This window comes from Mustela putorius, unplaced genomic scaffold (assembly GCF_011764305.1).
Source record: "Mustela putorius furo isolate JIRA1106 unplaced genomic scaffold, ASM1176430v1.1 tig00003988_pilon_pilon_pilon, whole genome shotgun sequence".
NCBI classification, from domain to species: domain Eukaryota; kingdom Metazoa; phylum Chordata; class Mammalia; order Carnivora; family Mustelidae; genus Mustela; species Mustela putorius.
This window is the reverse complement of record NW_025422127.1, coordinates 2,464,995-2,490,947: the sequence shown is the minus strand read 5'-3', so window position 1 is coordinate 2,490,947 and position 25,953 is coordinate 2,464,995. Positions and strand designations below refer to the sequence as shown.

Genomic DNA, 25,953 nt, shown 5'->3' with positions numbered 1-25,953 from the left:
GTCAATCCCCTCTGCCAGAGGGGCCCTGCCTTTCTGGTGGTGACGACTCAGCTCCTCACTTCATGGAGAGCTCAGCTCAAATCCCCCCTCCATGAAGAAGCCTTCCCTGACCCCTCTGACCCAGCAGGAGCCCTCACTGTCACCAGCAGGTCTAGATGCCTCTCTGTTTTCCTCCTAACACCAGGTACCACCTGGAGTTATTTTTACCCGTCTGTCTGCCCTGCCAGACTCTATGCTCCGCTCCGTAAAGCAGAGGCGACAACTGTCTTGTCACTGCAGAATTCTCATGGCCAGGACAGCGCCAGATGCAGAGTCCACGCTCATGAGATATTTGTTGAGTGAATGAATGAATGAATGAATGAATGAATTGAATGGGCCAGTGGACAGTCTGTTATGAAGCCCAAGTAGGATAACGGGAAAAGCCTTGTTCTTGGATGTGGGTTCAAATTCTGTCTCGGCCCCTCACTCGAGGCAAAATGTTGGGTAAATCCCTTCATTTCTCTGCATCTCAGACAGAAAGGGCCAGGCTGTGGGTAGGCAGACAAGGACAGGGTCCCACCCCATGCCAGCAGGCACGCACGCCCTGCCCGCTCACTCACTCTTGCATGACTTCCCATCGCTGCCCAGGCTGAAGCCGGAACGGCAGCGGCAGGTCCGTGCCTTGTGGCTGTTGGCCAGCAGGCAGATGTCAGAGCAGCCGCCCGGTTTCCCGAACTGGTCGTTCTCGCAGGCGTGGCTCCTCACTGCAGGCAGGGGAGAGAGCTAGTCAGGCCCCTCCAGAGCCCCTGTGCCGAGACTTTAAGAAGGCTTCCTGGAGTCTGACTGCACTCCTTCCTGCTGTGGCCTTTATGCCTGTTAGAAGCCACACGACTGGGATCTCTCTGCCCCACCGCGACCTAGCCTTCAGACTCTGAGGGGACAGTTTCTGCAGTCAGTGGAGACAGTCACACCACTGCCCGTGGGCAGGTGCTGTGACTTTGGAGCAGCCAGGGACCTGGGAGGCGCAACCTGTGTCCTGAGCAGAATTGGATGCAGGGACTCCATGGAGGTGGGATCTAGAGAGGCTGAGTGGCAGAAGGGGCTGGCAGGGGAAGCTAGGGGGCCAGGGGAGCTAGTCGGGGATGGATCGCTACAAGAAGCAGTCATGGTATGAGAGAACGAGCCATTCCCACAGGAGGGTCCACGGAGGGGCTGCGGGGCCCCACTCACCCCGGGGCTGACGTCGCTGGTGGTAGATATGGAGGGCACCACCCTTGTCTACACGGGTGACCACCTGGTAGTCAGTGCTGTTGAATCGATTCACTCGGATCACGCTCGTCTTCTGCTGGGCATTAGCGTTGTCCGAGTTCGTGGCATAGAGATAATTCTCAAACACGGTCAGTCCGTACAGGTGCTCAATCTGAGACGGGCAGGCAAGAAAGGTCAGCATGAGAGAAGGGAATCCTCCCTCTGCCCCTGGAGAGCCCCTTGCCGTCCCATCCAAATTTCAATATTTGCACTCCCCAGTTCATTCCATAGCTGTCTAACTCCATGCTTTCCCCCGGTCTCCTCTGTCTCTTGAGATCTTTACTTGTCAAAATCCTGCTGGTCCTCCACAAGGCATCTTCTCTCTGAAGAACTTTGGGGGTGTTGTAACCAGATGCAGGCTCTCTTTTCACACTCCATCTCTCTGGCTATTATCCACTGACCGGTGATTTGTGGACTCACCCCATCCACTCTGCTCAAACCCCTAGAGGGCAGGAACCATGGCCCCTACAGGCTCAGGCACTCCGTGGGGGATGGAACCCCTTTTGGACTGAATAGGATTTGGGCCCTAAACTCTGTCCACAGGAGGACATTCTTAGCCCAATCCTAGCTCCCAGCTTTGGGACGGTTCAGGGGACAGACTGGTCCCAAGCAAGCCAGGTAGCAGCCCTTGCTACCCACAAAACCTATCCAAGGGAACTGACTGTTCCAGCTTGTGCAAGATAAAGGGATTTGCTGGTTTATGGCACGTCCAGGGCTAACAGGGACAGGTGGGCACCTTAATGGTCCCAAAAGGGAGGTGCCATCCCTGAGTTGGAAGGGCTTCTAGACTTGGTCCCAGTGCTATTTCCCAGTTGTGTAACCGCAGGCAAATCTCTTAACCTCTTTGGACCCTGCTTCTTCTCATGCCAAAAGGGAATTGAGCCATCTACCCACTTCTCTCCCAGTGGTTATTGTAAGGATCAAGTGAGAAAAGGGAAGTACAAGGTGTCTCTAATATGATCTGTTTCCGTCAGAGTAGAAGCTATATCCACTCCCTTCCTTGAAGGGCTCACGCCCGCCCCATTTCCCACGAGAAGGCAAACGTGTTCCCATGTCAGCCTCCCTTTCACTGGGAGGCCTAGGGGATGGCAGCCTGGCACAAGCTACGCCCTCACCAGAATGCCCTGGATGATGGTCTGCCGGCCCTTGCCCTCGTAGTCCACCACCTCAATGTAGTCCAGGTAGGCATCAGCCCAGTAGACGAGGCGGCTGACCAGGTCCAGCGTGATGCCATGAGGAAACACGATCTTGCTATCCACCAGCTTGGTGCGGTTCTGCCCGTCCATGTCACAGCGCTCCACCTTTGGGATCTGCCCATAGTCAGTGAAGAACACCTTCCTGCAGGCAGAGGGCACGTTAACTGGGTTCTGAGCACCGGGTACTCTCCCTTCCCCCACAGCCTCGCCCTGCCCCTCTTACCCCATGGCAGGGTCCAATGCAATGCCTTTGGGGTTGTAGAGCTCCAGGTCCAGCAAAGTGACACATGTGTCCCCGTTTCGGTTGCAGACAAAGATCCTATCATCGATGTCATCCACAAAGTAGAAGTTGCCTGTCAGCCAGTCGATGGCCATCTGTTCCACGTCTGGAAAGTGTGAGTGAAAGAGCTATGGGGGAAGGTCCTCCTGCAGACATGTCCACCTTTGTTGGTACAGAACCCACCCCTGGAAGTCCACCTCCTCTGGGGTGACCTCCTTCACCTCCTACAAACCACCTCTCCTCTCTGAGCTCCTATAGGAGTTCCTGGCAAAGGCACATTTTACCTTGTATTCTTTGCCATCTTTCCTATCTGGTTTCTATCTGGTTTCTCCAAAGACAAGTGTCTGAGAAACCTATTTGGTTTCTCCAGGGAAAAGTGTCTGACTGCCCCCCCACAGAGCCCTGCTCCACACACGGAGCTCAGGGCCAGCACACAGGAGACACTGGGTCTGTGATGGCTGCTTAGTTGATGGACAGGCTTCCCCAGCTCTAGCCGTTCCCTGAGTGGGACTGTCTTCTTGGAATCCCAAAAGGCAGGGAGGACAGGTCCCCTAGCTTATTCCAATATTTTTAAATATGCTTTTACTTGAGATACCAGCACTCAGGCTAACTAAAACATCACACATGTTTGATGTTGGCTGGATGTGCCTCAACATTATATGGTAAGTCAGTTTATCTCATGCCAGCCAGGGCATTAACCAGACTAGTATGTGCTGCGTGACTCTTAAAAAATGGAAAACAGGGGCGCCTGAGAGGCTCAGTGGGTTAAAGTCTCTGCCTTTGGCTCAGGTCATGATCCCAGGGTCCTGGGATCAAGCCCCGCATCGGGCTCTCTGCTCAGTGGGAAGCCTGCTTCCTCCTCTCTCTCTCTCTCTGCCTATTTGTGATCTCTGTCTGTCAAATAAATATATAAAATAAAAAAAAAAAAAAAAGGAAAGCAAGGTACACCATCAATAAATTCAATCTGAGAGAAAAGTTAGTCATAGTCAAACACGGTGCCCATAGACAGGGAAAAGGGAAGACCCATGGTATCCAGTGACATGGGCCAGTCTTCCTCCACTCACCCCCGTTCCCACTTCTTTAGTGTCCCTCTTGCTCAATTTCCTATCCTAGGGAGGGTGGGAAGGAGCAGAAAATAAGATATAAGGCTGGTGGACCGAGAACATAGGAGGAGGGCCATAAAAGGACTCTGAAGGTAAACTGAGGCATGGTTCACAAAGAAGGGGAGCTTCAGAAAGGTGAAGACGAGAGGAGAATGGAGACCAGGTGCCTACACTCAGTCTATGCCAGCTCTGGGGGAGATGGAAGAGGCTAAAAAGGACTGAAGAGGGAAGGGAGAGGGCATGGACAGTGGAAATCTGGGGACAGGGACCCCTGCTGGCCTCCTCTGTGTGGGAACCAAGACCCCTTGGTTCCCATCCACACTCCGCCCCCTCCAACTTCCACCACCAGGGGTAATGCCTCTTGCAAACTGGGAATCTCCTAAGACATGACTCCTCGGGACCCCTGCCTTGCACTCCAGGTAAAGAGATCTGTGGACCACCTGCCTTTGGCTGCAACTTACTCCCACACACTACTGACGCTCAAACCCAGTGGGGATGATTCTGCCCCCACAGAGCTGTACGTATAATAACAACGAGGCGCTCTGCTCCACCCCTCTCTAATCCTCCCCCCTCCCCACAGGGATTCAGGGGCTGTTTCCTAACAGTGGGTGGGGGTGGGGGCAAAGGGAACAGGAACATGGCTCCCCAGGAACTTGGCTAGGCCCCGACACTGACTCACAGTCACAGGACTTAGGCCGCGGGAGGAAGGGCAAGAGCCAATTCGGGGCTCTCATCAAATTAGTTTCCTCTTCAGGTCCCCCCTGTTAAGCCTCCCTTCAAGGTGACCGGAGAAGGAGGTCACAGGGAAGAGGCAACGCCCCTGTGGTTGCTGACGCACCCCCAAGCCCAACCACTGTCTCCTCTGGGCTCCTAGTACTGGCCCATCTTGCTGACAGTGGAAGAGAGGGGCAGAGCAGCCTGGGAAATGTGGGTCCCGGGCCACGTAGGAAGAGGGCTCCGTGTTGGGATAAAGCGATCACACTGCCCCACACTGCTGTGACCACAGAGAAGACAGATTAAAATGAATGTGGCTAGGCCGCCTCTAGAGGAAGCCCAAACTCCCCAAAGGCGAGGGTTGGGGGTGACCTGCCCCAGGCGTTGCGCCTCTAGCAGGCAAGTAGGCGGGAAGGCAAACAGGTTGAAAGGCAAATCGGGCCCGCGTGCCCTTTACTTGGTGGGCACACTGGGGGGCTGCTGGCATGCCAGGCAACTTCACTGGAAGCCGTTTTCCCAGCACCAGCTGGTGTAGCAGTGTCCTTCTCTCTAACTTCCTGAGGCTTCCTTGAGTCACTGCCCAGCTCAGGGCTGGCAACACCCTGGGCCTGCTCCCCATGCACCCTTCCCTCAGCAAGAAGGAAGGAGGAAGAAATCTGAAGACATCAAACGCCTCCCATCCCAGGAGCAGCTCCACAATTGCCCCCCAGGAGGTCGTCGACCTTTGAGACTCCTTCCTGGCTGGGATTACCTGCCAATTGCAGAAGAGAAGGCAGAGGGTTCGTCCTTGCTCTAGATTATTTACCCTTGGCCGGTCTCCCCTTCCACCTCCCAAAGGCCAGGCAGGGCCCCACTCAGCAGGCCGGTGAGGAGTTGGCAAGAACGGGAGTCCCCAGCCCAGCCTGGCCTCCACTTTGGTATTTTTGCAGCTGGAGACTATTAGTCGCAAGCAAAAATCCTTTGTTATCCAACCCCCCTCCACATTATTTTCCTCTCTCCTAAAGTCCAGATTCCTCTGCCCGCCCCACCACACACACACACACACACACACACACACACGGCCACTCACACCTATCCAAGGCCAGTGTACACAGATAGGCTCAGATTAAGAGAGGGCACCTTCCCTCCTGGGCTCCACTATGGGCAGTGTCTGGGCCACTGGCCTATCTCATGGCATGGGGGGCAAGTTGACTCCCGGGTTTGACCCCAGAAGACCCAAACATTCTGGCAACCACTCATTCAGAGGGCAGCTGGCCCCTGAGCCCCAGCCTCCTCAGGGCTGACCCCAGAGCATGCTCCAGAGGGGCTCTTGAAGACAGGAGAATCTCAAGTAAGCCTAAGGGGAAGAATGCTATGGGGTGGGAAAGGTCTGGGGTGGTCTGGGGTAACACTGTTGGGGGATTTCAGCATAGAGAAGGAGGCCAGGAAGCTAGAAGGACAGTTAGAGAGTCAGAGGACAGACCACAGCTTGCCAGTGATGTCACAAAAGACTTTCACTTCCAGGCTCCCGAATAGACCTGGGGTGTGTATTTATAACTGATCGTCCTCCCTGCACTCCCCCCACCACCAATGCTCAGCACTCTGCACCCCCATAACTCTAATTTTTCTCGACTTCTCTACTATTCACATTGTTCAAGAGGCATTTCCCTAAACAGTGGCTCCTTTTCCAAAAACAATCCCCTGCCCCACCATTCCCAAGAAGGCCCTCACTTCAGCTGCAGGACTCCAGTCACTCTCCCTAAAATAAATCTGGGGGAGGAAGGGGGCCTCTGTGTCCAGAGGAAATACCCTGCAATGCATCTATATGCCCAAAGATTATAGGACAGGGCTTGAGGTCCCTAGATGAGGAAGGATGAGCAAGGATGAACCCCATTCCCACTTTAACCACATCCCCAGTGAACACACCACATTCTGGTCCTTATTCCAGGAACCTCCCCACTTCTCCCGTCACTCTGCTCTGTTCTGGACCCAGCCAGGGTCCAGACACTGACAGTGGGTTTGAATCCTGGGTATATCGCCTTCAACTGTGGGACTATGGGAAAGTTACTTAACGTCTGAGTCTCAGTTTGCTCATTTGTAAAATGGGACTATGGGAGAGTTACTTAATGTCTGAGTCTCAGTTTGCTCATCTGTAAAATGGGACTATGGGAAAGTTACTTAATGTCTGAGTCTTAGTTTGCTCATCTGTAAAATGGGATGGTACATTAATAGCACTTAGCACAGGGCCTGGCACATAATTAACACTCCACAAATGGGAGCTGTGGTTCATTCCATCATTCTCCCTCACCTCGACCCCATTCTTCCCTACCTTCTCCATCAAGTTACCATTTGTGCCTTCAGCTAGAGCCCTGTGGCCTCCCGACTACAGGCGGCCCCTCCAGGTGGGCAGTGTGGGGCTAACACCTACTATTCTTCAAGACTCAGCTCAGGCCCCCAGAAGAAAGCTTTTTGTATTTCAAACTCCCATAAGCCCCAGTCACTCCTTTTATCACAGCCTGTTTACCTGACTACAAATATTGTGAGGGCAAGGTGCTATCTTTCATCTCTGTCCCCGGTGTCTGACACACATACACTGATTCATTCAACAAATATTTGTTGAGCACTGAGTCCTCACTCTGTTGTCCTAGCGCTGGGACATCACTTTTTCCCTTCCTTTCGACTGCCAGGATCTTCATTCTCCGGCCTTGGGACGCCCCAAGATGGTGGGAGAGCACATCTGTCTGGTAACCCTCTTCCTTCTTAGAGCCACTCAGGGGCTCTTGTCCTGAGGGCTGGTGGGGAGAGAGAGGCCCGGGGAAGATGACCAGGACTCTGGGGGCTTTGCAAGTAGGTAAGAGATAGCCAGGCAGGCCTGGCGGAAGTTCTGCCAAATGGCACGTCCTCATGCTCCTGTTTTCCTGCCGAGTCCTGACATTAGCTCCTCTTGTTTCCAGCAAGGCCAGGGCACATCATCTCTGTCTCCGGGGCTCCCTTCCTGCCCTGCTTGCACTTCTGGCCTCGGGCTTATGCCCTTCTCCTTCCCTTGGCTGGCCCAGGTCCACAAAGGCGGTCTGTCGTGGTCCCGGGGATGAGATGCCCAGATGCTGCAGCTCTGATTCAGAATCGGAACCAGGGTTTTCCCACTATTGAGAAACCCTTGCTGGGCTCTAAAACGCATATCTCTTGCTTAAGTTACTTCCTGTGGCTTGAAAACAGGGAGGGGGGGTGCTGTGTTGGGAGCAGGCTGGGTGGAGAGGCAGCTTCAAGGAGACAGCGGGGGAGGAGAGGCCAGGCTGGAGCTGAGCCGGGAGACAGGGGGCTGGCCGCCGGGGCTGGCCCCGGCCAGGGAGAGGAGAGAAGGGCTGTGAAATGATTTGGAAACTCGGGGCGGGAGCAGGGAGAAGAAGCACCAGGGCATGGGCAGCGCAAGGCCAGAGGGTGTGCTGGCGAGAGCCCCCCAGGATTCTGACACCCTGAGGGTGAGGAAGGCCGGGGGGGGGTGGCTGGCTTTTCACACATAAAATCTGGAAGGGTTCCATATGCATGGGGGGAATGGTGAGAGGGCCTGGGCCGCCAAGCTCAGGAGGAAGACGGCTCTCCTTCCAGCTGCGGAAGTCAGTTCATCGCAGACTCAGGGGGCTACTCTCTGCCTACCCCTGCCGTCCCTCTAGACACATCACTACCCATTTCCTGTTGTGATTTTTAAGCACACACGTACACACAGGCACACAAAGAAAGAGGGAGGGCTAAGTGAAGCTGGCCAGCTGGACTTGGGGACTCATTTCGCAACTTTGCTGCTTGTAGCCTCGGGGGCCTTTTCTGCCTCCCCGCTCCTTCCCACATGCGGCATGATGCAGGGAAGAGACCAGAGGACCCCAGAGGGCCCTTCCAAAGCATCCCCTCACACCCTAAGTGATTTCAGCAAAACTTCCTTCCTTTAAGGCCTCTACATGCAGCGTCAGAACCTTCCCTCCCCACACACACTCTTTCCCAGGGCCCCTTTCTGCAGGCTGCCCTCATTCTTTTTATGGGGAAGACATCCTCAAAGCCAGGGGAAGACAGGTCAGAGGAGCACAGCTAAGGCAATGCAGGAATGGGGTTGGCGGGGTTGGGAGGGTGGGTCAGTCTACTGACCTGACCCGCAGCCCTGCCCAGGGGCAGCCCTGCAGGGGGCTGGGCAGAACCTACGGTTTCCTGAGCCAGTGGTCAGTGGTGAGAGGCACAGGAGGCAGGCCGGGCCTGGCTCTGCTACCATCAGGGCTACTGAACCCTCTGGGTCTCAGTTTCCACAACTTCAGTCTTCTGTGTATCACTTTCAAAATGCTTGCCATGGTTATATACAGCTGATACTATCATTTACCTACTGCTACTGTACGTCAGCTCACGTCTCTTATTTTGCTGCATCTTAAGCCATCTATGAAATTATAGATTTGATGTGCTAGTTATAGGAGTCTCCTAATGGGTATTACATAAAAACGTAACCATAACAATAAAAACATGCATGTCCATATACCACCGAAAATCAAGGCATCCCTGCTTTGTACCAGACTGAGGGGTCAGTCTCAGTCCTCCTTAAGGGTCTTCAGGCTCTCACTACCATGTTTCCAGAATCAGAATCCACAGAGACCTCCTCATGCTGCTGGGACAGTGGCAGACAGGAGGATGGGCCCTGGGAATGCATCCCAGGAGGGAGGAGGAGGGGTGAGGACTTAGCCCCCAAAGCTCCCCTCTTCACCCGCCCCAGTCCAGGCCAGTGAAAATCACAGACAGAGGAAGAAGTGTTGGCAGCCGGGGCTCAGTTAAGGGAGGAAAGCACGTGCACACGCACGCACACACGCACACCCCCTTCCAGAACATGTGAGGAAGTGGGTCAGAAAGTGTTCCCCAACTCTTGAGTAGAAACAGAGAGAAGGAGCTGGGATCAAGACAGGAAAAGGCAGGAGCTTCAACCCCATGCTGGCTCCACGGAGCCTCTCCTGGAGGCTGCATCGACCATTGAGCATGGCAGGGTCTTGGAGGGGCCCTCTGAGGGCTCTCAGGACTCCGAGCGGGTCTGGAGCACACATGCCCTAGGACCCATGTGAAACAGGCTCACTTCCTGGCCTCCTTCCTTTTTTCTATTCTATTTCTGTTACCAGAGTTTTCTCTGGGGCAGGCTCCCCTTTCTTCCCACACCAGCAAGTAGGCTCTCTCTGCCTCTTGGCCTCTGGGGCCCAGCACCTCTCAATTGTCAGACTCCTCCCTCCTGCATGGGGCTCCCTCCCAGAGGGGCAGTGGAGGTCATGGTCATAGCCAGGAACGGGATGATTGCAGGGAGAGCTCCCCTAGGAGGCAGAGAGAAAGCAGGAGAAAGCAGCAGCCTTTCTTCTCCATCCTCCCTTGGGGAGCTAATTACAGGCCAGCAGCCCACTGCACAGGTGAGTGCCTGGGATCAGCCACCCGCACACCCCAGGACAGCCCACTCAGCTTCTCCTGGGAAGGAGCTGAACAAGGGATGGGGGAGGGTGCTAGGGGAGAGACACTTCCGACATCCTCATCTCAGGGCCCATAATTAGTCTGTGGGATGAGAGCAAAACAACTATCCTCAGGGTGACAGCCAGACAACCAGGCGGCAAGGGGGTTGGGGTGGGGGCGGGGAGGAGGGACAGAGGCTGGGGCAATGGGAACCCACTCATCTACCCGACTAACCTCCCTCCCCAGAACCTTGGTCTGTCCCTGCCTCCTGGACTCTGCCCCAGAGGGGCCCAATGAATCTAGCAGACTGGGAGGCAAGGCTCTATTTGCCAAGGGAGGGGTACCCTCCTGAGCTTATTTCCTGCTTCTCCTTTGGCAGAAGGCAGGAGAAGGGGCCAGGCCAGAGCAAAAGCCGAGAAGTTTCCCATCAGGGTGCCCTCGCCAGCCGCCTACCCACGAGCCCATCGTCTGGCCCTGAGGCAGGGCCAAAGAGGGAGCTGCCAGAGCTGTTTGCCCAGACAGGCCTGTTGGGTGGGGCCAACAACAAGGAGCAGGGAGAGGGCAGCTGTCTCATGGGGTCTCGCCCTGTGCTACCCTAGCTGCCACTGGGGTCCCTGATCTGCCCAACCAAGCGTGGCAGCCCCCAGCCTGGCATTCCAAGAAAGACATGTCTAGTCACATGTGAGCTCTGGTGACCAACAGCCCAGAGACACCCCTGGGACGCTCTGAGTGCGTCGATGAGGCCACAGAGGGCTCTCAGGAACCACTGCTAGTCCAGAACTAAGCCTGTGTGTCCTCCTGGGATGTTTTCCTGTGATGATCATCATACAGGGAGGCAATGAAGAACTTCAAGATCTTCTAGCAGGCCCAAGGTTCACAATTCTAAACCTTATGGGTTACCTCTTGCTTTCACTTCAACTGATCTGCTCTGGACAGGCAAGGTCAAAGCCATGATGCAGATGAGGAAATCAAAGCAGGCACACCTTGATTTACTCAAGGTCACAGATCAAGTTACCCTCCTTCCCAGGGGGTCAGGTCAACCAAAGCCAGATGTTCCCCCTCATCTCTGCAGTGTGCTTCCTGGAACCGTGATGGTGCCAGATGTTTTGTTCATTTATGTAATAGCATCGGACATGAGCAGGGCTGCCTCAGGCAGTGGTCTATGCCCTGGTCCCATCCCTAGGTGTACCCCTGCTTCCACCCCTAAGATAGCAAAGTACAGCCCAGGGAGAGAGTTTGAATGGAAACATCCCAGAGGTCCTAAAATATCCTGTGGTCCCAGTGCTCTCTGCTCCTCTCCTGGTCTCAGTCACTGTCACAAAGCCCCCTAAACAGCCTGAGGACCCCACCCCCGCACGCACCCTGCAGCAGTGGGTCCATTCTGATGATGTCCCCAAGGAAAATAACAGAGCCAGGGGACAGACCCGGCCAGGCCCTAGCATTTTTGCCCTCAGCCACAACCTAGCAAGGCTCTGCCTGGGCTCCAGGCCCTTTCTTTCCCTTACCCTGGCTCCTGCTTCATGGGAAAGCCCCTCTGTGGTCTAATGAACACTCTTCCCTCTGAGAGGGGACAGTCCCTGGTCTCTGGAGACTGACCATTTGTGGCTCCCTTAGCCCTCTTCCTTGGCTCTGGCCCCAAAATCAGGAGCCATCTAGAGACCTGGCTCAGAGAGAGGGAAGGAAGCAGAGCCATCAGTCTGCCCCTGACACCCAAATAGGTGTCATTTTGTGCAGCCCCTTGCCTTGGTCTCGGTCAAGGGCTTTTTATTTAGACTTCTGCCCCAGACAGGGGTCATCCCATCTAATCTCTGTCTCAGGCAGGCTCCAGCTTGCCCTATCTTGCCTGCCCTCCCCTGCTTTCCAGACCGGGAGCAAGCGACTCACGGTGCAGACTGAGGGAGATGTTGATGGTGTTCTCATCCACGAAGCCCTTTAGGCCAGGCATGCGGGCACACTTGAGCTGCGTCTGGGCAGCACTGTCCCCAACATGCACCCAACACACAGTCTCGTTGGCGTAGCTGAAGTCCATGGCTGTGGTCTGCCGTGTACTAGTGGGTGTGATGGTAGACACTTGGGCCCCACTCAGGTACGTGGCCAGGATGTTCTGGGAGTTGGCAATCAGCAGCACGGGGGGCCGGTCTACTGGCTCTGCAGATGAAGGAGAGAAGGGGCTATGTGGCCAGGGACTCTTCTAGGACATCTCAGACCGCCCCCCTCCCCGGGAACAACTTGGGGGCCATCTATCGCTGTGGCCGCAGGGGACTCCACCTACCGTTCTTGGCCTTGCAGGAGCGGTTGTCTGGCTGCAGGAGGTACCCTTCCACACAGCCACATGTAAAGGAGCCGTCTGTGTTGGTGCAGAGCTGGCTGCAAGTGCCGTATATTGAGCATTCGTCAAAGTCTGCGGGGAGGGGGCAAAAGTGCGGTCATCTCCAGTGTAATGAGGGCAGGGAAGTGAGTGCTCTCAGACCTCACCAGTGGGGCTGTCCATCCTTATGGCTACTTTGGAGGACATTGGCAGCATCTATCACAAGGAGAGATGTGCAAACTTCATCACCTAGCAAGTCCAGACTTGGAATCGGTCCCTAGAGAAACACCCACACACGCGCACGTCATCCATTCATTCAGAAAAAGACTTCTTGAGGACCTGCTCGATGCCAGGTACCGTCCTAGGCTCTGAGAATACAGCCATGAATAAAATATATTCAAACTCCTGAAATTTAAATTCTGATAATAAATGAAATATTGGCATTTCCATAATAAATGAAACAAAAAAGTAAACTATATGTTAGAGGGGCTAGTGTAGTGGGAAGTGGCTGGTGGGAAAACTGTTAAGCAGAGATGGGGGAGAGAATGCAGGCGGTGGGTTGTGATTTTAGGGATGGCCTCCCTGAGAAAGTGGTATTTGTGCAAAGAGCCCAGGGAGGTAAATTTAAAACAGAAGAGGACGAACTGTTCGTGACAGAGAGAAATTGGGACATCTCACTCACCAACAGGGAGATGGCCAAGCAAACTGTGGTAACAGTCATACTTCATAGTGGTTTCTAAAAGACGGAGGTAGATCTCTGCGTATTAATATGGGAAACTCTCTAGAACTCACTGAGTGAAAAAAACTTAGGAAAGGAATGTACAGTGTGATATTTACGTGAAAAGAGCACACGCAGGTAAACAGTGCTTTCAATTCGATTATTTGCAAATACGTGCATACCAACATGCAGAAAAAGGCCTGGAGACAGAGGCAGCAACCTGATAACAGAGCTGATGGCCAGAGATGGGAAAGGGAGCAGAACTGAAGAGGATTGGTCAAAGGGGACTTTGGTTTTACCTACAATGCTTTAAGGTTTTTACAAGAAAACTCACATACACTGCGTGCGAAATTTGAAGAGGAATTCAGAAATCTGGTGACAGCAAGTGGTTAGGGCTCTCAGCCACACCCCCGGTGCCGCAGGCCTGAGAGCCGTGCCTCCTTCTCTCATCCCTTCTGCCTCATTTCCCTCCTTCGCGCTGGCCCCGCCCCATGCCCGCCCCCCAGCCACGCCCCTCAGCAGGTCCAGCGGGCACAGGGCTCACATACCTTTGCAGGTCTTGCCATCCGCCTGCAGCTGAAAGCTGCTGTTGCAGTAGCAGGTGGGCCCGTTGAGTGTGGGGACACAGTGGTGCTGGCAGCCGAGCTGAGAACAGGGTCCTTGGAGCTCTGGGGGGGGGGCAGGCAAAACGCACTCAGGCCCCCAGACTGCCACAGTCCCCCAATTCCAGTCAACTCTTGGGAAACCACTTCCAAGGCCCGCAGGGTGGGAGACAGAAGAGGCTTCAGGAATCATCTAATATATTTTGCAAGTGAGGAAACTGAGAGCCAGGGAGGGTATATGATGGGCCCAATATATATATTTTATATATATAATATAGTGAATTATGGCTTAGAAGCTGTATCTCCCTGCTCCGGTTGCTCTGGACTCCTTCCGTCCCCTAAGAGAGGGTTCTGGCACTTGCTGGGGTCAGCAGGGAGGGAGGACAGTGAGTCTCAGTCCCTTCATTTGCCTCTTATCTGCACTGCCCAGGAACTACAGTGCTGGCTTCGGGGTTGGCGGTGAGGAGTGGGCATGGGAAGGGGTCTCTGCCCTCAGGAACCCAGCTCTGGTCTGGAAGCACCCCTCCAGCCCATCCCTGGAGGCCTCAGAGAGAAGGTCCAAGGTCCAGGTGGAAAATGGGAGGAGGAGAAGATTGGTTCCCTCAGGACCTTTCTCTAATCTTCCTCCTGCCACTGACCCACTTCCACAGGGGAGACAGAAGGGAATGAAACAGGAGGGGGAAGAGGTGGGAGAGCGGCTGCCCCCCCCAGACCAGCGACCCAATTAATGGCCTTGCGTGGGGCCAGGCGGCCTGGCCACAAAGATCCCTTTGTCCGGTTGCCTCACACCCCCCCCCCCCCACCTAGGAGAGAGAGCTGCCCGAGATGCTAAGATGTTTAGAGGCACTAAGCCTGCCAGGAGGAGCTGGGATGGGGGGCCGGGCCCCAGTTATTTCCTCTCCTCTTTGCCTCTACCCGAAGAGCCCAAAGGTGCTGCCTGGACAGCCTTTCCCCACAAAGTGGGGTGGAGGAGTGAGGGTGGGGGCGGGGGCAATATTGTTTGTTCAAGAAAATCTAGAAAAGAATTTCTCTTCTGGACATATGGCAGGAGGATAAGGAGGCCCAACCTCTCTAATAGCAGAGAAGGGAGTTCAAACCCTACGTTCTTCAGGTTCTTTGTTGTTTTTGATGCTGACAAAATATTAAAAGGAAACAAACCTGAACCCGTACCATGCGATAAGATTCGATGGGCATGGTTATTAAAGTCAGCCCCTAGGCCCGAGCTCTGCGTCCCATCCCTAACATGTCAACTCGACCCAAGGAAAGGATACAGATCTCCCACGAACTCTTTGCTCTGCACTCCCTGCCCTCAGTGAACAGGGTCCAGATGTGTCCCCTCCCACAGGCAGATGTTTCTGACAGGCGTACCAGCGCAGGACGCCACCCACCTGGCAGCTTGCTCGGGTTCTGGAGGCCTTGAGCTCAGCAGAAGGGGGAAGTCGTCATTCCCTGGTCCCTGCGTCGCAGGCCTGAGGCTCTGTCTTCACGACAAAACCTCCCCTGTTGCTCAGGAATGACCCAGGTTCTCCCTGGCCCACAGGGGCCTTCAGGGGAAGAACAGTAGAGCTGGTGACCTGAGCTGCAGAGGGGAAGGGACCTATCCTCCTAAAGTCCCCTCCTCAGTCTGGGTGACCTTCCCATTAGGCCGCTTGAGAGTGTCTCAAAGATCTGCACTTCCTGTGGCCTGAGCCGGACAGGGGTGGGGGTGGGGAATGCCTTCGGGGGCACTGGCCAGGAGGCAGGTGATCCAAGCACCATATCCCCACCACTAGCACCAATGCCTGCATCTGCCTTTCCCTATTCATACTCAGCTTTCATGTAAGAAACCATTTGAAGCCAGGATCCCACTATTTACAGCAACAACAAAGGATGAAAATAGTGCCAAACTCTCATTTTACAGGCAAGATCCTGGGGTCCAGAGGGAGGAGTGACTTGCTCAGGCACACACAGCCGGAAGAGAAGTGCCCAGGCCAGACTGATCCCTGAGGGCTGCTGACCCAGCAGCCCCAAGCCCAAAGGCCCACTGATTTGGGAGAACCAGAGCAGGACAAGGTCCTCATCCCCACTGCAGGTATGAGGACAGTCCTCAGATGCTGGGCCTCCAAACCCAACAAGTGCATAGCTGAGAACTCCCGGCATCCATCTCCAGGGCAGGAGAGGCAGAAGGGCCCTTACCTCGGCAGTGGGGCCCCTCGTCTGACCCATCTGCGCAGTCCTGGACCCCGTTGCAGAGGCGGGACATGAGAACACATAGCTCGGTGCCCAGGCAGTTGTGCTCGTTTGGCTGACATCGCTGGGCCTTACTCTGTGGACCTGCGGACACACAGAAAGGCCAGATGAGCAAGTCGGCTACGCGGACTGGCCGGCTGTCCCCCCGGGGGTGGGGATGAGGACACAGAGAGTGTCGCTTCGGACACCTGCACTTCTTCCTTCTCAGGAGGCCTCAGGGGCCTAGAGCTTTTCTACACCATTCCCGATGGGAGCCGTGCAGCCAGGGGAGGGGAGAACTGGGCCTTCTGCAGAGTCCACTCCCCATGCACCCGGTCCCCATGGAGCCCAACACCTCCATGTTGTACACTCAGGAGACAGGATGAGGTTTAGAAGTGAGAGGGCTGGAAGAGCCGAGGAAAACAGAGTCCATGGCGGGGAGGCACTCATGTTAGAGAACACCGCCTCCCCAGAGTTCCCCAGGGCTGGGAGCATGGGGCTGAAAGCCAGACCAAGTTACCTAGAACCACACTGTCCAACACATAGCAACAGCCATATGTGGCTCTCGAGTACCTGATTGTGACCAGTTCGAACTGAATATAAAATACACCCCGGCTTTGGAGGACTTAATACCACACACACACACACATACACACACACACACAAGAACACAAAAGATCTCATTACCAATATTCCATGATTAAAATACGGAAACAATAGTATTTCAGATACATTGGGTCACACACAGTTAAAGTTAACTTCACCTACCTACTTTTACCTTTTCTGGTTTTTGTTTACTTTTATTTTTATTAAGTAGGCTCTCTTCCCCCAACCCCCAGCACAGAGCCCAAGGTGGGGGCCCAAACCCACGACTCAGAGACCAAGACCTGAGTCGATACCAAGAGTCGGATGTCCAACTGCCTGAGCCACCCAGGTGCCTCTACTTTTACCGTTTGTAATGTAGCTACTAGAAAATTTCAAAATTGCATGCATGGCTTGCATTACACTTCTACTGGACGGCACCACTCTAGATGACCGACCCCAGAGCCTCCCCGATAGTAGGATCTGGGAAGCATCAGAGGTTGTGGCCCACTGATGATGGGCCTGGGGTTGCAGGATAAAGCTCCTCAGGGAAGCCTAAGGAGGCCATGCAGACTAGGATGCTGGCTAAACCCGGGGGGCTGGGGGACCGACCACGACTTATGGACCCCCACATAGGGGTCCATATGTGAGAGAGTGTGTGAGAGTGAAAGTGTGTGTGAGAGAGAAAGTGTCTGCGTGTGCGTGCGTCTACCCACGTGTGCCTGGGGAGGAGTGTGCAGCTGGAGTCTGAGTCTGAGCTTGCTCCTGAGTGTCTGGGGTCATCTGTCTGAGGTTGGGCTTCTGCATCCCCATTTGTAGGGCATAACAGTGGCATTAATCAAGAAGACTCCAGGCTGCACTTGAACTTAGCCCAAAGCGAGAAGCAATGAGACTCCAGGCTGAACCACCTTCACCATAGAAACGCTTGCAGAATATCTCTGGCCCCACCCTTCGAAGGCAGGGTATGGAGGTGAGGCAGAGAGAACTGGTGGCTCCCTTTCTGGCCCTAAAATTACCCCTGATAATTGCGGGTGAGGGTATGGGGAGAGGACAGGGGACGGAGCTGGAGCAGGATAAAGCTATGAGAGGGACACAGGGACAGACCTAGGAACGCAGGGTCTTCTAGATCATGGCCCAGACAAGCCAAGCAGGGAGAGGCTGAAGGTGGAGACCCCAGGACTCTACCGGCTGCCCAGGACTCTGGGGTCCTGCCAGCAAGTCCTCCACCCCCCACTGGCAGGGTAAAGGCTGGGTGGGGACCTTTCTCCCAGTTTAAACAGCTGCCTCTGATTACACCACTTACTGGGGCAGGGGAAGGCGGGGGTGGCGGGAAACGCACAGGGGTGGAGCTTCTGGTACAGAGACTAAGCAAAGCCAGTGGCCTTTGGCCTGGGAGCGTAAGGATAGGAAGAGGACGCAGCAAGACCTGGGGGGCACTTATCAAAAGTCAGAAGTCTCCGAGATGGGAAGAAGAGGACCGAGCCAAAGGGCAGGGAAGTCAGGCTTTCTCCTTCCGGCAAAGCTGTCAGCCCAGACAACAAAGTCCCTGGCAGGCTTGGGGGTGCAGCCGTTAACAGAGCAATCCGAGGTGCCATTTCTGAGCATGTCAGGCACCATGCCGGGCACTTTGAAGAGGGGTAGAGTTTTAGCTGTGTCATGGGCAAACAATCACTGAGCAAGGTCCACACCGGGCTAGAGGTCAACTATCCTTATCCCAAACTGCCTGGGCCAAAAGGAAAAGGTGTTTAGGGGGAGGGATGAGAAAAGGTACTTACAAATCTCAGGGGCCTCGTCAGAGCCATCCGGGCAGTCCCTTTCACCGTCACACCGCCAGCCCTTTGAGATACAGGTGATCTGGTCTCTGCAGGCAAACTGCTTTGGGCTGCAAGTCTTAGGAGCTAGGAGTAAGGAAAGAAAATGAGGGTGGAAGTGAAGGATGGAGGCCTTAAAGTCCCCTAGAGCTCCTATTCCTTCCCCAGCATCAGTCTCCATGTGGCCCAGACTCTGAGCTGCAGTCCAGGGGCCCAGGGGTGGCAGGGGGCTGGGGGTCGATCCTGAACATTGTGTGCCTGTGGTAGGGGGAGGGGAAGGAGGCAGGGAACACATTTTACAGCCCCTGATCCAGCCCCATATGCTGCCTGTCCAGTGTGTCCCTCCTTCAGTCATCAGGGTCAAAGCCCTTACTGTTTTGCGTGGCTCTGGTCAGACACCAGCAGCCCCAGCTTTGCCGACAGGGTGACGGTGAAGAAGGTGCATTTAGGCCTTTAACATGTTTCCTCTTTATCTTCCCTTCTCTCCAACTAGAAACCCAGAACTGCCTTTTTGTTTTGTTTTGTTTTGTTTGAGTAAGTTCTACACCCAACATGGGGCTCGAACTCATGACCCTGAGATCAAAAGTTGCACGCTCAACTGACTGAGCCAATCAGGCATCCCAAGAGCTGCTCTTTTTAAATCTCTCTGCTCAGTGTGCCCTCTGGGATGCTCCTAGTCCCTGAAATCCATCACCCTGCCCATCTCCAAGTCCTAACCACCAGGCCCCCAGACAGGAAGTGTTGGGGGGGCAGTGCCCTTGGCACAGCAGTGACTTGGAGATTGTATCAGCAGAGGTACAGGAGGGCATGGTGGGGTGGGGCAGAGGGGGGAAAAGCCCAGCCTCCACCTCTGTTCTCTAAAGACACAGCTTCCCTTGCTGGTGAAACCTCAGGGAGGACTTTCAACAGATGGCCTGCAAGATAAGAGGCACCTAAGACGGCTCAGGAGGCCACAGCTGGAGATCCAAGGAAGGAGAATGACCAGGGTAACCTATAAGAGCTGGATTCAGCCCAGGATGTCTTCGCCCCAGCCTTCACCCCTACCAGCCTTCCTCTGTTCCTACTCGGATTTCCTACCTCCTTCCTCAAGGAGGAATTAAGAATGGTCACACTAACTCTTATTGTGGGCTCAGCATGTGCTGGAACTGTGGTAAACCAGTTCTTTCCATGTATCATCTCTTTTAATCTTCTCCACAATATGACAAAATAGGTAATACTAATAATGCCATTTCATAGATGAGGAAACTGAGCCCCAGAGAGGGTAGGGTCACATGGCAGGCAAGTGACAAAACTAGGACTGAAACAAGTGAGTCAAGTCTACGCTTTTAATCAGTGCGGTCCCCATCAGTCTTCCCACTCGGAGGTATTCCTTCCAACCCCATCACCATGGCCTACATGGGAAGAAAAGTCCTCTGCTCTCCTTCGTCCCCACCCAGCCCATCATCACCTTTTCCTCAGCCCGTGGACGATTCCAGCTCTATTCAGCTGGTGTGCACTGAAGACCAACTATGTGTTAGGTGCTGCACTGGGCACTGGAGTGCTGAGAAGGAGTGAGCTGCCCCCTTGGGATCCCCAGCCCCCCTGGGAAGACAACTGTACACAACTAACTCAAATGCAGGGCAGAATGAGCTCAGGGCTGGGACAGAGCATAAATAAAGTATGTCAGGGCTCTGAGCAGGGAGGGATAGAGTCCGAGGAGGGCCACACGGAGACGATGGCCTCCCTCCCTAACCCCCAGCTCTGGCAGAGGGGACTGCACTTAGGCCCCTGGCCAGGATGAGAGCCGAGTTCAGGAAACACATCAGGGATGGCCTGGCCAGGCTCACCCCCCCTCCCCTACCTCCCACCCTGAGCAGGGAATAAAGGCCCCTTGAGGAGGTGGATAATGCTGAGTTCATTGCCCCACTGGGCCAGCTGTGAGGTCTTCCCGGGAAACAGCCCGCCAGCCTAGTTAGCATGCCGGAGACTGGTCCTCTTCCCCTGGCCAGCCGAGACTGGCTGGGGGGGAGTTGGTGGGGGGGCGTAGAAGGGGCTGGAATGGGACTAAAGGCAGATGGGCTGTTTGGAGCCCAGAAATGGCCCCTATGCCACCCCCACCCCTTCACATGGACTTAGTCCATGCCCCCACTCCTCCCCAAGGCAGAACTCATAGCCCCGTGAGGTCACTGGTTGGCCACTCCAACCTCCCCTCCATTCCATGTCCCTGCCACGATCTCCCCTCCATTGGCCTTCACTTTGCTCCCCCCCCCAGCTGTCCCCCACCCCCACTTTTGGCCTACACTCAGCAGAGGAAACAGCAGCTGGCAAACTCCGAAAGCTGGAATGAGAGAGATTCACAAACCAGATGTGCTCTTGTGGAGGGAGGGGAGTGGGGGATGGGGGGAGGGAAAGGGAGAGGAGCACTCGGGCCCTTGTCCCACAGCAGCACCTCTTCAAGCCCAGGGCAGAGAGACTTGGGGGTGCTACACTGCTCCCAAGGGACAGGACAGCCCAAGAATCTCGGAGAGATATGTGAAAGCACTTCCTTCCTGTCCGGGATGGTGGAGAAAGCCCCAGGAATCTGGAGTTTGAAGGCTGAGGCCTGTCTTTGATTTCCTTCAGGGGGAGTGGAGGAAAGAAACAACTAACCTACTTTGGGGCAGTCTACACAGCCAAGAGAAGCCTCCCTCAGAGGTGGGAGGGAGCTGCCAAGGGGGGTGGGGTAGGGCACTTGCAACCTGCTCAGAAATCCCAGCCACCCCCACTTCCCTGGGCTGAGCCTTCTGCTCTGACACCCAGAAAACCCACCTCTGTGGCTTGCCGCTTAGGTGAGGGAAACATGGCGGTCCCCAATTCAGGAGCAAACCAGCCACCAGCCTCCCCTGCCTGACCCCCTCACAAAAACCGGGGCTTCCTAATGACGGGAGCTAACACTTTTCAACCTCGTCACTATGCGTCAGACACTGAACTGAAACACTGGTATGTGTGAACTCACTTAAATTCTCACAACCCTGGGAGGTGGGTACCGTTGCGATCTCCCTCGTACAGTTGAGGAAACTGAGGCACAGAGCGATTTAGTAACTGAACAAACAGGTGGTTTCCTCACTGGCCGCGAGAATGGCGCCAGATGAAAAAGGATGAAGGAAAGGAACCAACAGGGAGAATATTTTGGTTCTCTGGCACTAGGAGTAGAGAAAGAGATTGTAGGGGGTGGCAGTGACCTTCAGGGCTCCTTGGAGAGGAGCGAGTGGTGGAGGAGGCAGAGAGGGACAAGAACAGAACAGTGAGGGAAGACAGAGGAAGAAGAAGGAGGAGAGGACTGGAAAGGGAGGAGAGGGAGCGAGGTTGCAGCGAGAACGCCAGGACACAGGGGCCGTCTGTTCTCAGCTTTGCCTGGAGTTGAATGTGACCGCCATGCTAAGTCTGGCCAACACCCCTGCTCCCCCCTCAAACCCAGGCACCCAGCCCAGCCATGGCCCCCAGGGCCACCAAGCTGGAGCCAGGACAGGAGGTGTAGGCTTGGGTGTGTGTCCAGACACAACACGGACCCCACTGCCCTGCTTGAGCCTTGGCTGTCGTCCTCTGTCCCATTCTGGGACCTTGGGGGTGGGGTGGGGAAGAGAGGGTAAGAGTGCCTGGCCAGAGAAGGGAGGATGACAGGAAAGAACAGACCCTGAGGGAGTCTTCTCCAGAGCAGGAGACCCAGCCATTGATCCTTTTGGGAGCAGTGAGGGTGAGGAAGGAAGCTGAGGCCTCAGATGGCACTTCTTCCTATAAGACCAGGAGACTTGAGGCCAGGAAAGCGTGAAACAGACCCTGAGGCCCTGTTCAAGAGCAGACGCAGCAGAAGGAGAGATAGGCCCTTGGCTGGGGGGATATTCTCTAAAGGGAACCACAGGAGCTATCTAAGGGAACTGAGGAGCCTGGGGGGAGGTCAGGAGCTGGGGTTAGAGCCTGCAAGAATCTAAGCTTTCAAACACACGGGGTGGGGCAGCAGGGCCTCACAGACCCAAACCGAGAGCTTTTTACTGAATTTTATGTATTTTGGGTGTTACCCGGTGGCTCCTTCCCCGCAGCTCAGTGAGGCTCAGACACATTTTTGTCATTCCTGAGTCTGGGCCTCTGCTTTGCGGCCTGGACGGACGTACAGACGGGATGGCTTGGATTGCCAGGGAAGGGGAAGGGTCTCCCCCTCCATCCTGAGTCAATATTGACTCAGCAGGACATTAGTCTGACCAGTGACCTCCCCACCATCTTTTCCTTTCCCCATAAGTAAAATTCGGAGCCCTTGAAGGCCTCCGGAGTTCATCCTATATCTCTCACCAGGCCTTTACGAGCCCGCTCCACCTATCCCCCAACACACACACACACACACACACACACACACACACACACATCGTTTATGCTCAGCAGAAGGAGAAGCTCTGAGCCCCCGACTTACACACACACACACACACACACACACACACACACACACATCGTTTATGCTCAGCAGAAGGAGAAGCTCTGAGCCCCCGACTTATTTCCCACACCTTTCTCCAGTTCTCAGGTCATAAGGAAGTTCTGCCAGAAGTCTAACCTCCCCCTTTCCTCTGACAGATCTCCTTTCCCCTGTTACTCAGCCCACGAAGGGTATCAAGTTCCCTTCCTCCAGAAACATTCTCTCCAAAACCCATTCCTAAACTTAGCGGAGGGGGAAGAAGAGAGAACAGTTTGGAGGAAAGCAGAGAGGGAACTGCAGAATGGGACATTCAGACTCCGACCTGGGAGGGGAGAATGACTCCAAAACGACGAGGGGCGAACTGCAGAGCATGTGGGAAAGCCCAGGAAAGACGCCAGTTCCCAGGTACTTTTGGGGACCCCCACAGGCCTGGATGGAGGTAGATAAAGACAGAGACAAATCAAGCAAGGGAGACCAAAAGGGATAAGAGAATGCCACAAAGGGTAGGCAACAGAGAGAGATGAACAGAGAGGATGAGAGACAGTGAGAGGTCCCAAGGAGCCAAGACAGCACAAACGAATGACAGCAGATGGAGGAAAAATAGACAGGAAGGGGTCTCAGCCCAGAAGTTGCCACGATAATGGCACCGTTGTCTTGGGATGAACCCAGAAAATAATAAGCCCCCTGAGACTCAGAGTAGGGTGGGGACAGCATATATCCTGACTTAGGGAGACAGAGTCCCTGTCCTAGCAGTGTGTGACCCAAGGGGTATCCAGAACAGGGGTTAATGCCTCCCACAGAATAGGGAGGTGGGGGAAGAAGACCGGAGCGCTTCAGCCAGGGAAGCCAAGGCCTGGGAGAGGTTCTCCTCTCTCCTGAGGGAGGAAGAGGTACAAATAAATACCTCTCCCCCACCACTATCCGGCACCTCTTTCCTGGCGAGGTTTTCCACTGGTGCCGGGGGTCACGGCACCGGAAGCACTCCAGAGCCCAACTGCTTCCTTCTCCAAACAATGCAGGATCCTGCTAACTGGGCTAAAATCTGGGACTGAACACAGTGGGGTAGGACTAAGTTCTCCAAATGTTCACCCACAGAGCCCAGCTCCACTAGGTCAAGGACCTTGTATGGGCCCAATCAACTGCACCCAGATTCCCCCCAGTCCAGAGCCAGAAGGCTTAAAGGCTGGAGAGTCCACAGAGTGAGGGAACCCTGGCAAGAGATGACTGAAGGGCAATAAGCTTGGGGTTCTGATGTGGAAAGGCTAAGACGGCAGCAGGAGGAAAGAAAGTTAGACTTGCGTAAAGAAGGGCTTCCACGAGGGAGTTGTTTGGAAGAGTTGAGAGGGATGCGGACCAGGGCTGGTTCTGGCCAGGACCCCAGCTGCATCCTTAAGAAGCTCAGTGATGGTAGAGAGGTTGAGGGGGGTTAATTATATATATGGAGAAAATGGAGGAAGGGGGAGCAAGACTGGACGAAAAGGAAGTCTTGTGAAGTAGCCTCAAACATCAAAATACGCCTCCCATCCCCAAATCAATGCACTACACATTCCCACTTTGAAAGACCAGGAGGAAGGGAAGTGTTCAAGGATCTGGGTCTGGCTGGGGAAAAAAGGAGTTTGGAACCTTCTCTCAGAGAGCCAGGAGGCAAACACCTCAGCCTCATAACTCACTTCAGCTGTGCCGCTTGTCTGATAACTGGTAATACACTGGCTCAAGGGGGTGTGGAGAGAAGATGGAGAGGGGTGTGGAGAGAAGGAGGGAGTCTGCCTTCCCTGAGCCTGGTCTGCTGGGGCTGCCCTTCCCACACCAAGATAATCCTAGTCTCAGCACGGTCCTCAATAACTCCCTTGCCCATCCCCCACCTCATCTGTGTCCCCATCCTCCCTGGTAGCAACCCCACTCAATTCTGCTTACTAGCGGGGTGACACTGCTCCCCCAAAAGAAGGGAACCCCGTGTGGGTTCAGGCACAGCCGACAAAGCAGAAGAGGTGGGGAAGGCCCCTAGGGCTGCTCTTGTAGGGGGGAAAGCAGCAAGGCCTGTGATAGCAGCAGAAAGAAAGGTTCAACACTAAGGTATCTGGGGTCAGGAGGTTTCCTTCTTTGGAAAGCAAAGAACGTTCCATGTCTGTGGGCCCAAGGCATGAGGGCAGGGGTAGAGATAAGAGAATCCTCTAGGCCGGGCTGGATAGCACTGGCCCTACAGGTCTGTGCAATTCCCCTTTACCACCCTTCAGAGTGGGGCGGAACCAATGGTTCATATTCCCATTCCCAAGGGAAGAGTAGTAGAGTGTGCCTGGGGAGGGGTCCTCTTCCCGGGACTTTGGATACAGTTTAGTTTGAGCTGGGTTACAGATGTGGGCACAGTGGAGATTTTAAGAAAGGGCTGGGAGACAGTTAAGGAGAACATGACCAGTATCTCCCACTTCCACCCACCACCAACCAACCTAGAGCGTGGTAAATAGAACCATGCTTAGAACCTTGGGTGTGAGGCAACCTGGTGCCCTTCCTGAGTGGGCTGGGAACCTTTTCTGCTTTCCACAGAGACCCCTCTTGCTTTTGCCTAACTCCATCCACCCTCCATCATGGGGTTCCTGGGGGGACTCTTAAAATTTTTTTTTCTATTCCTCCTAGAAGTCATGCACCTGAACCTTTCTGCCTTAGTTTCCCCTTCCACCTCACTGGGTTGAGAAAAAGAGGAAAGAACATGTATAACAAGGAAATCATGGGCTAGAGCTGCCTGTGAGGGCTGGTCTAGAGAATACTCAGGAGAGCGCCTCTTTCCTCCTCTTGGGCAGATAATTGAGGTAGTGGTGGGGAAGGGGACAGACATTCCCCCAAGATGGCATCTTGTTGGGGGGGGTGTCACGGAAAATACTTTCTGGGCACAGTTACTTCCTAACCCTCTAACCTCTCTCCTCAAACTGGAGCAAGTTGGGGGGAGGGGAGGGCAGGAGGAGAGATAATCTGATTTCAGAGAAAAACTTTCCCAATTCCAACCTGGCAAAATTTAGAAGATGGAGGAGGGGTGCATGATGGTATTGGACCCAGTTTTTTCCCCGGGATGGATGGATTAAAATGAGAGGAAGGGATAAGATTCCACCCTCCTCAAATCAGGGGCCCAGCCCAGCCCAACCCCATGATCCCAGCTCAAAGCTTAGGCAAGACTTGAACCAGTGACTCACAAGGAAAAGAAAAATAGCTGACATAAAGGGGGACAGGGGGCACCTCATTTCCCCAAAAGGACTATGTCCTAGCCAAAGCCCAACTACAGTATACAAAGTGTGTGTGTTG

The 25,953-nt window shown here is 54.5% G+C and overlaps 1 protein-coding gene and 1 long non-coding RNA gene across 2 annotated transcripts in view; one reads left to right on the top strand and one right to left on the bottom strand.

Moving 5' to 3' along the window:
• Positions 1-25,953, bottom strand: part of LRP1 (LDL receptor related protein 1) — a 79,545-nt gene that overhangs the window by 52,053 nt on the left and 1,539 nt on the right. The window contains exons 2-10 of the mRNA XM_004773175.3: positions 18,207-18,329; positions 15,817-15,954; positions 13,588-13,707; positions 12,286-12,414; positions 11,898-12,161; positions 2,707-2,869; positions 2,403-2,625; positions 1,210-1,399; positions 600-743 (exon numbers count right to left, since the gene is read on the bottom strand). Of these exons, the coding sequence (XP_004773232.1) occupies positions 600-743; positions 1,210-1,399; positions 2,403-2,625; positions 2,707-2,869; positions 11,898-12,161; positions 12,286-12,414; positions 13,588-13,707; positions 15,817-15,954; positions 18,207-18,329 (1,494 nt within the window). The remainder of the gene's footprint in view (positions 1-599; positions 744-1,209; positions 1,400-2,402; positions 2,626-2,706; positions 2,870-11,897; positions 12,162-12,285; positions 12,415-13,587; positions 13,708-15,816; positions 15,955-18,206; positions 18,330-25,953) is intronic.
• On the top strand, positions 9,674-20,119 carry LOC123389632. Its single transcript, XR_006604268.1, has 3 exons — positions 9,674-9,976; positions 17,251-17,401; positions 19,106-20,119. It is a non-coding gene; the product is annotated as an uncharacterized LOC123389632 (long non-coding RNA).